Source organism: Neodothiora populina (genome assembly GCF_041146345.1).
Source record: "Neodothiora populina strain CPC 39397 chromosome Unknown canker_contig_15, whole genome shotgun sequence".
NCBI classification, from domain to species: Eukaryota; Fungi; Ascomycota; class Dothideomycetes; order Dothideales; family Dothioraceae; genus Neodothiora; species Neodothiora populina.
The window spans coordinates 2002214-2014338 of record NW_027191413.1 but is presented as its reverse complement, the minus strand read 5'-3'; the positions used below and the strand labels follow the sequence as shown (position 1 = coordinate 2014338).

Here is a 12125-nt window from a genome sequence, read left to right as displayed (position 1 = left end):
GTATATCTGTCTGTACGACGTGGTCGCGTCACAAAGCAAGACATGTAACAAACAATAATCTGGAGCTACTGTAGAACAAGCAAGCGGAGATGCTGCCGATGGCGGGAGGTAAGGCAGAGGCAAGGAAACGTCAAGGGAGACGGGCGTCCGGCGCGCCGCACTCGCAATGACCAACCGCAGTCACATAAGGTACGATACGAATAGAGGCAAGGCGGAGCGCGAAAATGCATTATTCGTGGGCTCAAGCAATACTTATACAGACGACGGATCCGCCTCCTTACAATCTCCTCTACAATTCCCTAAAAAGGTACCTTAGCCTACCTAAGCCACCAAGAAGCACTACTCTAAGCACTAATATCAAGCACTGCCTGCCGTCGGAACTGTGCCTACTGGACCAAGTCAGTCCGGACGAAGAGGACAAAGCCCTGCAATCGGATCACCATTGGAACCGAAAGTGAAACCAACATTGTTGGTTTGCCTGTACTTGTACCGTTTGCTGACCCAGGCCCCCCACCACTGCTGCTAATAGTGGATTACTTGGCGCTTCCTCCTCTCTGGCGTGAACGGCGGAAGCTAGGCAACTCATACTGGAAAAGTCACGGGCAATATAACAACATCCCCTTTGACACTTTTATTCTCCCTCTTTGCTCCTGGCTGTCGTTACATTATTTGACTAGTGATTTGCTTCAAAATCTCGGTGATTCACTCCCTGCAGATCCAATCAACAGCCGGCAGGCCGCCCACTCTGTACCTTGCCTTATCACGCCTGATAACAGAGGCAGCCCTTGACCTTGGCTCCTGGTGAGGATATTGTAATTCGACCACCATATCTTGGGGGAAAAAATACTTCTCGCTTCTTCTTGCTTTCGTTCTCACAACATACAAGTACTGCCCTAAATTATACTTTGACTACCTCCTGCTACTTGTGCTACCAACGACAAGCAAGTACTGCTCAACTACTGTACTTCCACTCTTGCTATCAACCACCATACTACTAGTACAGTACCTGTAGCTTCGCCCCCCCACCTCACCTATTCGTCAATCTGTGTTTTCGGCTGCCCGGCTTATTTGCTACTTCTTAACGTTGAACCAACGCCATCAACGCCGCTGCTGTCTGGGGCCCTCCTTTTCTTACCCCAAAGCTTCCACAATTCTCAGAGCCTTATAGCAAGCAGCACATTTTGTGTAACTTATTGCTACTCGTCCACCAAACCATCTTTGGCTAAGATAGACTTTTTGGAAACTCGGAATTGAAATTATTCTCTGGCGCGCCCGTCCCCAATTTCGACCATGTCTTCGACTACCAGACAACACGCAACGTACTCACAGTCGTACTTTGATCGCGCTTCGCTCCCCAACACTTCTCCCGTGGCAGCCTACCTCCTACGACTGATCGAGATAAAGAAGACCAACCTCTGCGTCTCGGCTGATGTCAACACGACACGCGAGCTACTGCAGCTTGCCGAAGATGTCGGTGACTCGATATGTCTTCTCAAGACTCACGCCGACATCATCAATGACTTTGGACCACGCACCATTGAAGGCTTGAAAGAGGTAGCCAGCAGGAAAAAATTCCTTGTTTTCGAGGACAGGAAATTTGGCGACATCGGAAGTGCGTCTGCCTCTTCTATCAAGCTTCCCCAATTGAAACCATGATTAATAAGTAAGCAGGCACCGTACAAAAGCAGTTCACTGCTGGCCCACTACAAATTATTCGCTGGGCGAACATTGTCAATGCGCACATCTTCCCTGGACCAGCCATCATTCGTGCCCTGTCCGAGGCAGCCAGCGGAGCCGTGCACGCTCTGAACACTCAAGTCACCACATCCATCTCGGCCTCGCCTGCAGTATCGTACAACGACGATAGCGATCAGGGCTCGCGTTCTCCTCGTGGAGGCAGATACGAAGATGACGACGATGTGGACGAGGAAGGGTGCGAGGGTACTTTTACAGAAGAGGACGAAGAAGAGCCGGACGATTACCACGAATTCGGCACCTTTGACGACCGCAATGCTCGCAAGCCCAGCGTTGTCTCTGTATCCACGACCATCAGCACCAAGACGGAAAGCATCAGCCCGCAACCGACCAGCACCCAAACATACACCAGCTGTCCCAGCTCGCCAGTGCTTAGTCGCCACGAGGAGCCTAACCAATCGGCAGCCTTTGCTCGCCTAGGCCAACCACCTCTGCTTCGCTCGCTATTGCTTCTTGCCGAGATGAGCAGTGCTGGCAACCTCATGACCGGCTCATATACGGAACAATGCGTCGTTGAGGCGAGGAAATTCCCTGAGTTTGTCATGGGCTTCATCTCACAACGTTCGTTGAACGAGCTTCCCGAGGACAACTTTGTCACCATGACTCCCGGGGTGCAGATCGGTTCTACGGGAGACGGCCTCGGCCAGCAGTACAACACCCCGGAAAAAGTCATTGAGACCGGCACAGACGTCATCATCGTCGGACGAGGAATCTATGGCGCCGCCGACAAGCTCGCTGCCGCAGAGGAATACAGGCAAAGAGCATGGAAGGCATACGAGTCGAGAATAGCCAACGCAAGGAAGGTCAGCCGATAGAAAAATATCCTGCATTTCTGGCTTACAGGAGGAAGAAAGAGGAAGAATCACAAAAACCCGAAAAAGAAAAAAGGTCCCCGTCAAAAAGCGCTGGCGTCCTGGCGACGGTGAAGAGGTTGAGAATGAAAAGACGCATGGAAAAATGGACATTTCTTTCTGTCCACTGTCTTCCAGGGGAAAATGAGACATGTAGTTGGCGCCTTTCAAAGGCATTTGTTTCTTTTGCATCTTCATTTCTGGGGGACCTTTGGCCGCTACGATGGCACAACTTCTCCATCACATTTTCTCTTTTTTTGTTCTCTTCCCACAAAAAATCAAAGTTCGGATCGGTGTATCATCTTTTGCTCTTTTGCATGCCGTAGTGGCCTTGACCTTTTCTCAGTTACCAAGTATTCAATCTATCGACATGGCCATAAGAGCATGTCCGAACAACAACACCTGCTTCCCATCCTCTCGATCGCCCTGGCAACTCGTTTTTCGAGTGTCACGCGCGGATCATGTTTGTAGTCTCTCTTTACCTCACTTATAGAACGTAACAGGAGCTTTTTAAAAGAAGCTGTTCCAATTCTTCGCTATCTATTTTACTTTGGCACTCGTTCATGAGACGTCCCGTGCGTAATATATCCCCTTTGCTAATAGCCGCACGTGGACCAGAACTTGACTTCCACTCATCTTCGTCATACATACTCGTTTGTTACCATCGTTGTCAAACCGAGCATAGGATAGCCGTTTTTTGTTGAGAGCTACAGTATCTAAGCTGTGAGGTATAAAGTAGTTATGGGGGGGCTCGGTAGCTCGGGATATCGGTGTCTCGGAAGCTCGCGTTGTACATAGGGTAAGGTAAGGTAAGGTGGTAATTAGGTCAGGTACCTAGAGGTTGAGGTAAGGTACAGTAACCTGTAGGGAGTGACTGACTTCTACTATTTGTATGTCCGAGCTTCTGTTCCCCACATTGCGGAGATGTAGTTAGGTAAGGTACCTACCTTACCATACTTTACCTACCTTCCAAAACACTTATATACCTTATCCACCGTGTAAGGTTACTACCAGACCTTAAGGTTAGTGAATGCACGTGTCCACGGCGGCTAGAGGAGATACGCAAAGGTAATATCTTCACAAAATAAGGTACGGTATATATATATATCGATAACAAGATCCCAGGCTTGCGCTCTGTCTTTCTGTCCGGTATGTGAATCTATGCAGTAGCTTCCTCGCCGCCTTCTCCATCCTCGTCATCATCGTCGTCTACAAGCCTCTCCACAATCAGGTTCCCACTTCGCCCGATGCGGCTACCGATACTGCCGCCTTTCTCCAGATCGTACACTTCCCTCGGCATGGGCGAGACCAGCTGGAACTCGTACTCGTGTTCGTAGCCGGCGGGTGCTTCTGCTGCTTTCTCTGAGCTTGGTGCTTCGTTTTGGAGTATGTTGAAACACTCGACTACGGCATACAGCTCTTCTAGTTGTGCATCGGGGGCGAATCTTCGCACCACTCGGTCGCCAGAGGGCATGCGCAGACTGATGCGCACCACGTCCTTGGTGTCTGCCGCGGGCTCTTCAGCGATGGACTGTGCTCTCCACGATCTCCAGGCGGCGACGTTTCGTGCCTTTTGTGCTGCTGCTTCGGCTTTTTCTCTCGCTTCCCGCTCTGCTTGCTCTCTGGCGGCTTCGGCCTCCCTTCTCTGTCTCGCTCGTTCGCGGTCTTGTGCCAATGACCTCTCGTATGCGCTGTTCTGCTCGTCTCGCATCGACCTCGTCGCCTCTTGCTCCCGCCTCTGTCGGCGCAGTCTCTCGAGCTCTTCGCTTCGTTGTTGCATGCCTTCTTGGAGCTTGCTGATTAATGCTGCGGGGCTCTCTGTGCCAGCAATCCGTGCGGCAAAAGCCATTGACGTTGGCGACGCGGGTGTGTGAGTGATGAGGCCTGTGAAGGGGAATTTTGTGACGTTGAAGTTGTTGGCTACTTGATATGCTTCTGAGTCCTGTACGCTTCCGCCCCAGATGATCATGTCGTCCTTGTGACTGCGGAAGAAGCTGGTGACCTCGGGCGCCAACAGTGTTTCCCCGAAGAAGGGAGAGGTGTCATCGTGCTCTGGCGAGACCAAAATGACCAGTAAGTATTTGAGATCCCGTTTGGCTGCATCAAACGCCTGCGCATATCCGCTTTCGACAAAGGGTATCGTCTCTCGATTGGCTCCGTACTGCTCGTTGCATTCGGCGATGAAGCGTGATGCCGTGTCTCGAGGATTGAGCGGTCGCCTTCCCGTATTCCGAGATGGGGACAATTGGCGTGGGAATAGTCGGTGTAGGAGACGGGGTATTATAGGGAAAAAGTAGCCGACGGTGCCAAAGACACGGCTGAAGATGTTGTATGTGATGTTGAAGGGCAGAAACAGAAGTGAGAAGAGCAGCGGTGCAGGCTGGACCCTCTGACTCTCCGGTGTCGCAACCACACGCGGGGCAGGCTGGACTCCAGGTCTATGGGTGGGAAAGGTCGACAAGGGAATGCTGTCCATCAACGTCTCTGTCCGCCTCGAGTTCTGCGGCGGTGGGGCACGCGCTGCTTCAGCGACAGGGTCGACCGTGTCTGCATCGCCATCGAAGAAACGTGTGATGGCAATCTGCACATTCCACTGGCATTTGTCTAAGAGAGTGATGGCACTGGCGACCTCTTGATCCGTCACGGCGGTGAATTGTTGCAGTGCCTCCTGCTGTTGTTGTGACAGGGTTGCAATGTCTACCGATGGCGTCGCCATGGTGAAGAAGTCACAAGAGCCTGGGTCGAGCAGCAAAGGAAAAGGACAACGAGATGCAAGAGTAATGTCGATGATCTGAATGATGGGACTGGTCAAGTGAGACAAAACGTATAGGTAGCCAGAAACACCAACGGCAGCACTACATCACAGCACCGCAGCCCTACGACCCGTGGAGACGGGGACGGACGCTTGCGGGACGATCCAAAGCCCTATCCGAGACATGTTACTGCTGCACTGCAATATTACTGTACAATGGACTCTCGCTGCTGTAGCGCAACAGGTGTTTTTAAGAAGATTAGTGTTCCGGTATCATTACGAAATGTGATTTAGAGTCAGAACGGCTCGGAGGCTTGTACATAAATTGCATATTTGATCAGGTATATCGCTTGATCATCCCTCTATGCTCGGAGATGCTGACGGTTTTCATGGAGAAAGGAAGCTGAGCCCTTACCGGAAAGAAGCCGCCCCCGACATCAGGTACTACTGTAGACATCCACACACGTCGCTGCCATCTCAGCTCACACCCTATCTTACTTTTTGTCCCCGAGCCATTGTGCTGGATCCTTTTTCTCGCTCTCGTCTCTTTCGTTCATTCGCTGTCATGTCCTGTATAGTAGCACTTTCATAGGTATGTCCATTCATTCGTCGTCTCGACTCAACGCGATCCTTTATCTCAACCAAACAATCATCGAGCAGGGACTCGGTTATGGTCAGGGCATACTATGTCCAGAGCCAACCATATACCAGTGCAACTCTTTACATACTGACAATCGCGCCAGGAGCCTGTTTCGATGGCTTTTGTGGACTCGAGCCGCCCAGAAGCTTTCGTCACATGCCTTTCGGCTAACGCAATAAACCCATATTCTGTACAAAATTCAAGACATCTTGAGAGCACATCTGCGTAGCCACGCTTGTTTTGTTTTTGACTGGTATTGGTCAACTCTTCTTTCGGCATTCTGTTCATGAACAGATTGGAGGGCTACTTGCTTCGACGACATCTCTCTACCCAATCATACTAAACCTCGTATACGACCCGGCGGGACTCATTCACATGCTTGGGTGTTGTTTGCAGGTCTCAATTATTGACGATTCTTGTGCTATTGTTACTCTTCTGTCGCGCATTTCAGTACAGACTTGACTGTTCCTCTTGAACCTTTGTCTCAGATCAGATGGCAACCGCAGGTGGGGCGACACCTGCTGATGTCCGTCGTGGACATCAGTCTCCCAGACCGAAAGGTCGTGGTATGTTTCAGATGCTGTCGACAAGTGACTGATCACAAGACTAATCCATGTCTCGCGCAGAGAATGCCAAAAACGTACTCTGTAGAAATGTGACGATATACGGCAGCTGCAGGGCCCAGAATAATGGTAAACGAGCATGTCAACAGCAAGCGAGACAAACGAGATTGGTCTGACACGTTTGCTAGGATGTCCGTATAATCACGACGTGACAAAATCCAATCAGCAGAACGACAGGTAAGGAAGCGCGCACTCTAAGGTCGTTGACACCCACTGATCAGTCCTTCATAGTCCGAAGCGCTTCCTTAACGTGGACTCGCCTTCCTTCACTCCTCTTTCTCCCGTTACAAATATGGCTCAGACCACCACCAAAAGCCTGGGAATCTCCCCTAAAGCTGCAGCGGCTGCTGTCTTCACCCCAAAGTCTGCAAGTATGCCATTACTCACGCTAGCGCCGGTACTGTATTAAACACACTGACACTTCTTAAAGTAGGAACGCCAGTCGCACAGACTAAGCAACCATCTGCAGAATGGCCACAGCGTAGCATACAGGAATTTGTGCCACAATCATTTGTTCCTTCCCAATCGGTATCTATAAAAATGCGCTTTGACGTTAATCCGCCGCTGAATTGAAAATGCAGGCCGATAACACACCAACTGCCAACAATCTTAATGCTTACGACCCTTTTACTATGCAAAGTCTTGCAGCTGGTCTGTCAGATGGAAGTCATCAGGCCCAAATAAACCCCTATGCTCATGATTCGGCTGGTGTCGCAACACCTTCTGTGTTCCAAAGCACAACGGCCTTTGCTCATCCCGTATGTTTTCATCTCACTTTCTCCCACACCAACAACAACAACAACAACTTCTGACTCTTCCCATTAGCTGAATTACCATTTATATGCGCCGATGGGTCCCCATCGAGAGAACCTCATGGCTTACCAACGGACCACGCATGATTTCTTCATTCCAGACCACCTTAGAGAGGAGTTGCAGCGCAAGTCTGAAGCGTCTTTGCAAGCCTTTGCAAGTGAGTTTGTATGGTTTTATGCTATGTGGCGTGCGCTGATGAATCAGACTCTGGTCTACCACAACAATTGGAGCACTTCCATTCTCTTGTGGCATTAGATACAAACACACAAAAGACGGCTTCAGCCTACGGCTATCCTAGCTGGATCTATAAGGCAGTTTCGAGCAAGGACGGCTATACATATGCGTTGCGCAGGCTTGAAGGTGAGTTCTGTGTTTATGACCGCGTGAAGCGGTGCTGACTCGCATAGGCTTCCGACTCACCGACGAAAACGCTGTCCGCACAATACAAACATGGAAGCGCATCAGTAATGGCAGCGTCGTCACTGTGCATGATGCATTTACAACCAGGGCCTTCGGCGATAGTTCGCTGATTGTGGTGACTGACTACCACCCAATGTCGCAGACACTTGCGGATAAGCTGTTTAACCAGCCTGCAAGACACCCCACGAACAGGCCCACGACCAACTATGTGACAGACCATGAACTTTGGGGCTATGTGGTCCAACTTGCATCTGCTCTGAAGGCCATCCATTCTATCGGCTTGGCAGCTCGTCTGATGATTCCACAGAAAGTCCTGGTCACCTCGAAGAATAGACTGCGCCTCAACTCGTGCGGCATCTTGGACATCACTCAGTACGACCAGGGCAGAAGCTTGGCTGAATTACAGCAGGATGACATGTTACAGCTGGGGCGATTGATTCTTTGCATCGCTACCAAGAATCCCACCTCTCACCACAACATGCAGAAGTCACTCGATCACGTTGGCCGCATGTATAGTGAGAAGCTGCGAGAAGTCGTGACATGGCTTCTCACGCCTCCACCGCAGTCTGCTATTCCACAAGCCGTGCCCGGTACTGCAGGAGCTGCCGCGCCTCCAGCGACCGATCACACCATCGACACTTTCCTCGGTCTTATTTCGTCTCAGCTTGTACTTATTTTTGACGCCAGCCTCCACGAAGGCGATGCGTTGACGAGTAATTTGGCACGAGAACTGGAGAACGCGCGCTTGGTGCGACTCCTGACCAAATTGAATATGATACTTGAAAGACCGGAGCCGAATGGTTCAGTCAATGTAAACGGAGGGGCTGGCAGCAACGGGCCGGGCATGATGGGCAATCCTTCTGGACCACCGTCTTCTGCCACGGCAGCGGTGGTAGCCGCGTCTTCAGCAAACCCAGGCCAGCCCGTCGCGCCGCCACACACGCTCAACATGGCTTCGTCCGCATGGGCAGAGACGGGCGAACGCTACTATCTCAAGTTATTCCGCGATTATGTTTTCCACCAGATTGACGCCGACGGACGGCCTGTGTTGGATCTCGGCCACATATTGGGTTGTCTGAACAAGCTGGATGCAGGAGTGGACGAGAAGGTATTGCTTGTCAGCAGAGATGAGCAGAATTGTTTTGTTGTGACATTCCGAGAATTGAAGAGGGGTGTCGAGAGTGCTTGGGCGGAGTTGATGAAGGCGAGTCAGGGCGCGAGGAGGTAAACTTGCTTCTCTTCTCTTCTTCTTCTCGCTCTGTTGCCACTTGTGAGGGAAAGAAGCAAGAGACGCAGACGAAGCGTGGGTAATTCGACAAGAGAAAAAGGAAGAAGAAGAAGAAGTCGCCGTCATTGCTGTTATTGTTTTACTTTCTTTGTCCTTTTCTTGTCCTTCATCTTTCTTTTTCTTGTCATCGGAATAGTCGATGAAAGAAAACAGATTGATGAATTAGCAAAACCCACCAATACACAAAAAAAAAGGGAGAAATACAAAATCATTCACTACAAATTCTTCTGTTGCTCTGGTCTCCCTGGTTTCGAATGACGCATTCGATGGCAATCTACATGCCACAACAGAGGGAGATAAGACATTGTAGTGGTGAGAGTGGTATATCTACATGATGTTCTCCATCTCCATCTCTACATGAAACGAAGAGTGGTAAGTAGAGCAAGACAAGTAGAACAAGTCGTGTCTCAAGCGCGGAGCATAGACGCATCATCTATCATCTTTTGGTAGTGCCTATCCACAAACCATGCCCTCCTTGGGTATCCCTTCCGTCTGCACCTTGCCCTCCTCTTTCATCCCCTCCACTCCTTCCTGCTCCGTCGATTTTGTTTCCGTCCCGTTCGCAGTAACGAGAAGGGTCTCGACCCTGCCCTCAGGCTGCAATCCCGCCGCTCTCGTCTCGTCGTCGTCTGCTTTTTGCCGCTCTTTTATTTGCATCTCTTCTTGGATCTGTCCGGGAGTAGGGGCGGTAGTAGCAGCAGAGGTGGACTCGGAAGCTGCAGCAGCAGCAGCGAGCGCCTTCTTTTCTTTCTTCGTCAACTGCATGGATCCCTTGAGGAGCGCTTCAGCAGGCAAAGGCCGCACGTACGGCTGCACTACGAACCAGGGGCGTCTACATCTCTTTTGCGTTGCGAGAGACGACTCATTTCCTTCCGTTGCTGTCATCGTCGTCGTTTCCTCGGCGGCTGCAGACGAGCAAGGGAACGCGAAAGCCTCGGGGTCAGCGTCGTACTGCATCAGCCCCTCTCTCGTGACGTCTTCGACCATCGACAGGACGCGCTCGAAGGCGTCCATGTCGCCTGCTCGGCTGCGCGCTAGGGCGTCGCGGATCGCGGTGTGCTGGCTGACTAGTGGGCGCAGCAGGTGGAAGAGGTGGGCTTGCATCGAGACGAGGTTCGGCGAGGTGCAGGGGGCGGGTTTGGACTTTTTCTGCTGGCTCGGCGGCGGCTCTTGCTTTTGCTTTTTGGACGTGTGCGTCGAGGAGTCGGGGTTGGGGGTTGATGAGTCTTCTGCTGAGGCGGGGCGCTTGAGGGATGAGGTAGAGGAGGGCTCTTGCTGTGCGGCCTCTGGGGCTTGGCTTGACTCTGCTGAGGCAGGAGCAGAAGTGGCGGCGTCGGAAGCGATGAACAGTGGTGCTCTCGCCGGCGCTTCTTGACCCAGGACGTATCTGTGGATTATGTCCATGTACCTCCGCAGCACACCGTCCATTCGATATCCCCCCTTGCCGTCTTTTCCTCTCCAGTACTCTCTTCCCTCTTGGCCCACGGGAGGCGGTCTGGCGAAGATGGTGGGGTCGTAAAGATTGCCCTCGGCGCTCATGACGCCGTCTGCGCCCGTGGCTTCCAGACATGCGGCCATGTCTTGGTGCTGCAGGATGTTGCCGTTGGCGAATAGAACAGTGTCGGCGGGCAGGTTCTCACGCAAGAAGCGAATCATCTGCCAGTCTGCGAGACCGGTGTTGTGGCCCTTTTGGTGGCGTTGTCGGCCGTGAACGGTCAGAATACTGGCGCCCGCGGACAGGATCATCCTGGCGTAATCGAGCGTCTTTTCCTTGGTGTCGAGGATGCGCATCTTGGCAGTGACTGGGATGTCAAGGTTCAGATGCAGCGTGTTGATGAGCTTGTAGATGGTGTCCCAGTCCTCCTGCAGGAACGAGCCGTAGTTGCCTCTCTTCGCGATTCCCTGCGGACAGCCCAGGTTCAAGTCTACCGCATCACAGAAGGGCTGCACGTGTCGCGCAGCAGCGAGCAGCTCCTCGGGCTTGTTGGCGCAGAACTGCACGAACAGCGGCCGGTCGATCCTGGTGTTTCCGTCGAGGTACTGGTCCTGCTCCGAGTACTGCCAAGTGTGGTATGCGTCCGGCGGCGAGGCGATCGACGTCTTGATGGGCTGGAAGTGCGACTCGCGGTACTTGGGAGTGTCGACGAACATGCGCGAGTGGAACATCGGGGTGTAGGCGAGCAGGTCGTGATTCGTTTCCGGGGTCATGTATGAGCGAGACAGCATGCGCCAGGCGAACTCGGACTGCTCGACCATTGGCGCCAGGATCATCTTGGGGCTGCCGATGCTCTTGTAGAACTCGCGCCCGAACAGCTTTTTGCTTTCTGGTGCAGACATGGTGCCGGCTAGGGATGGTATGGATCCGAAATGATGGTGCATGTCGCGACGAAACAAGAGGGAATCCACGCCTGAGACGGGCACTGATGCGCCTGGCCTGACAGATTGTGCAAGAGTAAAGACACGCATGCAGCCAGCGCGTAGAGGTGCCGGGCAGAAACCAAGAAGAAGCAAAAAAAGAAATATTCAAGCATTCAGCTGTTGTGGGGCAAAAAAAGTCCCGCCTCGATTGAGGTACATACAGTACACCATAATGGACCCTGACGAGACGGAAATCGGAGATATCACCTGCTTTTCGTCTTTCCTTACTCCACTCGACACCAAGACAGTGTCTCGTTGGTCTGGTGATGGAGCAGTATGTCCTGCTATGATACACATGAGGAGGAGGAAACGAGACATATGCGATTGGGTGCACTGGACCATGATACACGAGACCTTGGTAGGATGCAGGTTCATGATTGCCTTCGATACAATCTCGGTGGAGCTGCCCGCCATGACACGAGAATCGTGCCACTCGCCGCCACTCCTGACTCGCGCGTGGCATCAGATCAGTGATCAGCCTCGACTCACACTTTCCACCCGACAATACACTACAACCTCGGGGTGCGTGCCTGCTGCTGTAGTCCGAGCCACCATGTTCTGGCCC

General features: G+C 52.1%; 4 protein-coding genes across 5 annotated transcripts; 2 read left to right on the top strand and 2 right to left on the bottom strand.

The window, feature by feature from the left end:
* Window positions 1-1290: 1290 nt before the first annotated feature.
* AAFC00_003030 (uncharacterized protein) lies at window positions 1291-2570 on the top strand (the record flags this gene model as incomplete). The annotated part of the gene is made up of 2 exons (XM_069342440.1): window positions 1291-1612; window positions 1672-2570. 2 exons carry the CDS (start codon window positions 1291-1293, stop codon window positions 2568-2570), a joined length of 1221 nt encoding a protein of 406 aa, XP_069198940.1.
* Window positions 2571-3765: 1195 nt separating this feature from the next.
* AAFC00_003029 (uncharacterized protein) lies at window positions 3766-5322 on the bottom strand (the record flags this gene model as incomplete). Its single annotated transcript, XM_069342439.1, has 1 exon — window positions 3766-5322. The coding sequence occupies one exon, from the start codon at window positions 5320-5322 to the stop codon at window positions 3766-3768; it is 1557 nt and encodes a 518-aa protein (XP_069198939.1).
* Window positions 5323-6491: 1169 nt separating this feature from the next.
* On the top strand, window positions 6492-9082 carry AAFC00_003028 (uncharacterized protein; the record flags this gene model as incomplete). Of its 2 annotated transcripts, none has more annotated exons than XM_069342437.1 (9): window positions 6492-6564; window positions 6625-6690; window positions 6750-6798; window positions 6853-6992; window positions 7055-7149; window positions 7203-7379; window positions 7447-7591; window positions 7639-7794; window positions 7842-9082. In XM_069342437.1, the coding sequence occupies 9 exons, from the start codon at window positions 6492-6494 to the stop codon at window positions 9080-9082; spliced, it is 2142 nt and encodes a 713-aa protein (XP_069198938.1). The 2 variants fall into 2 exon arrangements, with proteins under 2 accessions (XP_069198938.1, XP_069198937.1); XM_069342438.1 differs by having other exon boundaries at window positions 7052-7149.
* A 513-nt stretch (window positions 9083-9595) lies between these two features.
* Window positions 9596-11479, bottom strand: AAFC00_003027 (uncharacterized protein; the record flags this gene model as incomplete). The annotated part of the gene is made up of 1 exon (XM_069342436.1): window positions 9596-11479. The coding sequence occupies one exon, from the start codon at window positions 11477-11479 to the stop codon at window positions 9596-9598; it is 1884 nt and encodes a 627-aa protein (XP_069198936.1).
* Window positions 11480-12125: the final 646 nt, after the last annotated feature.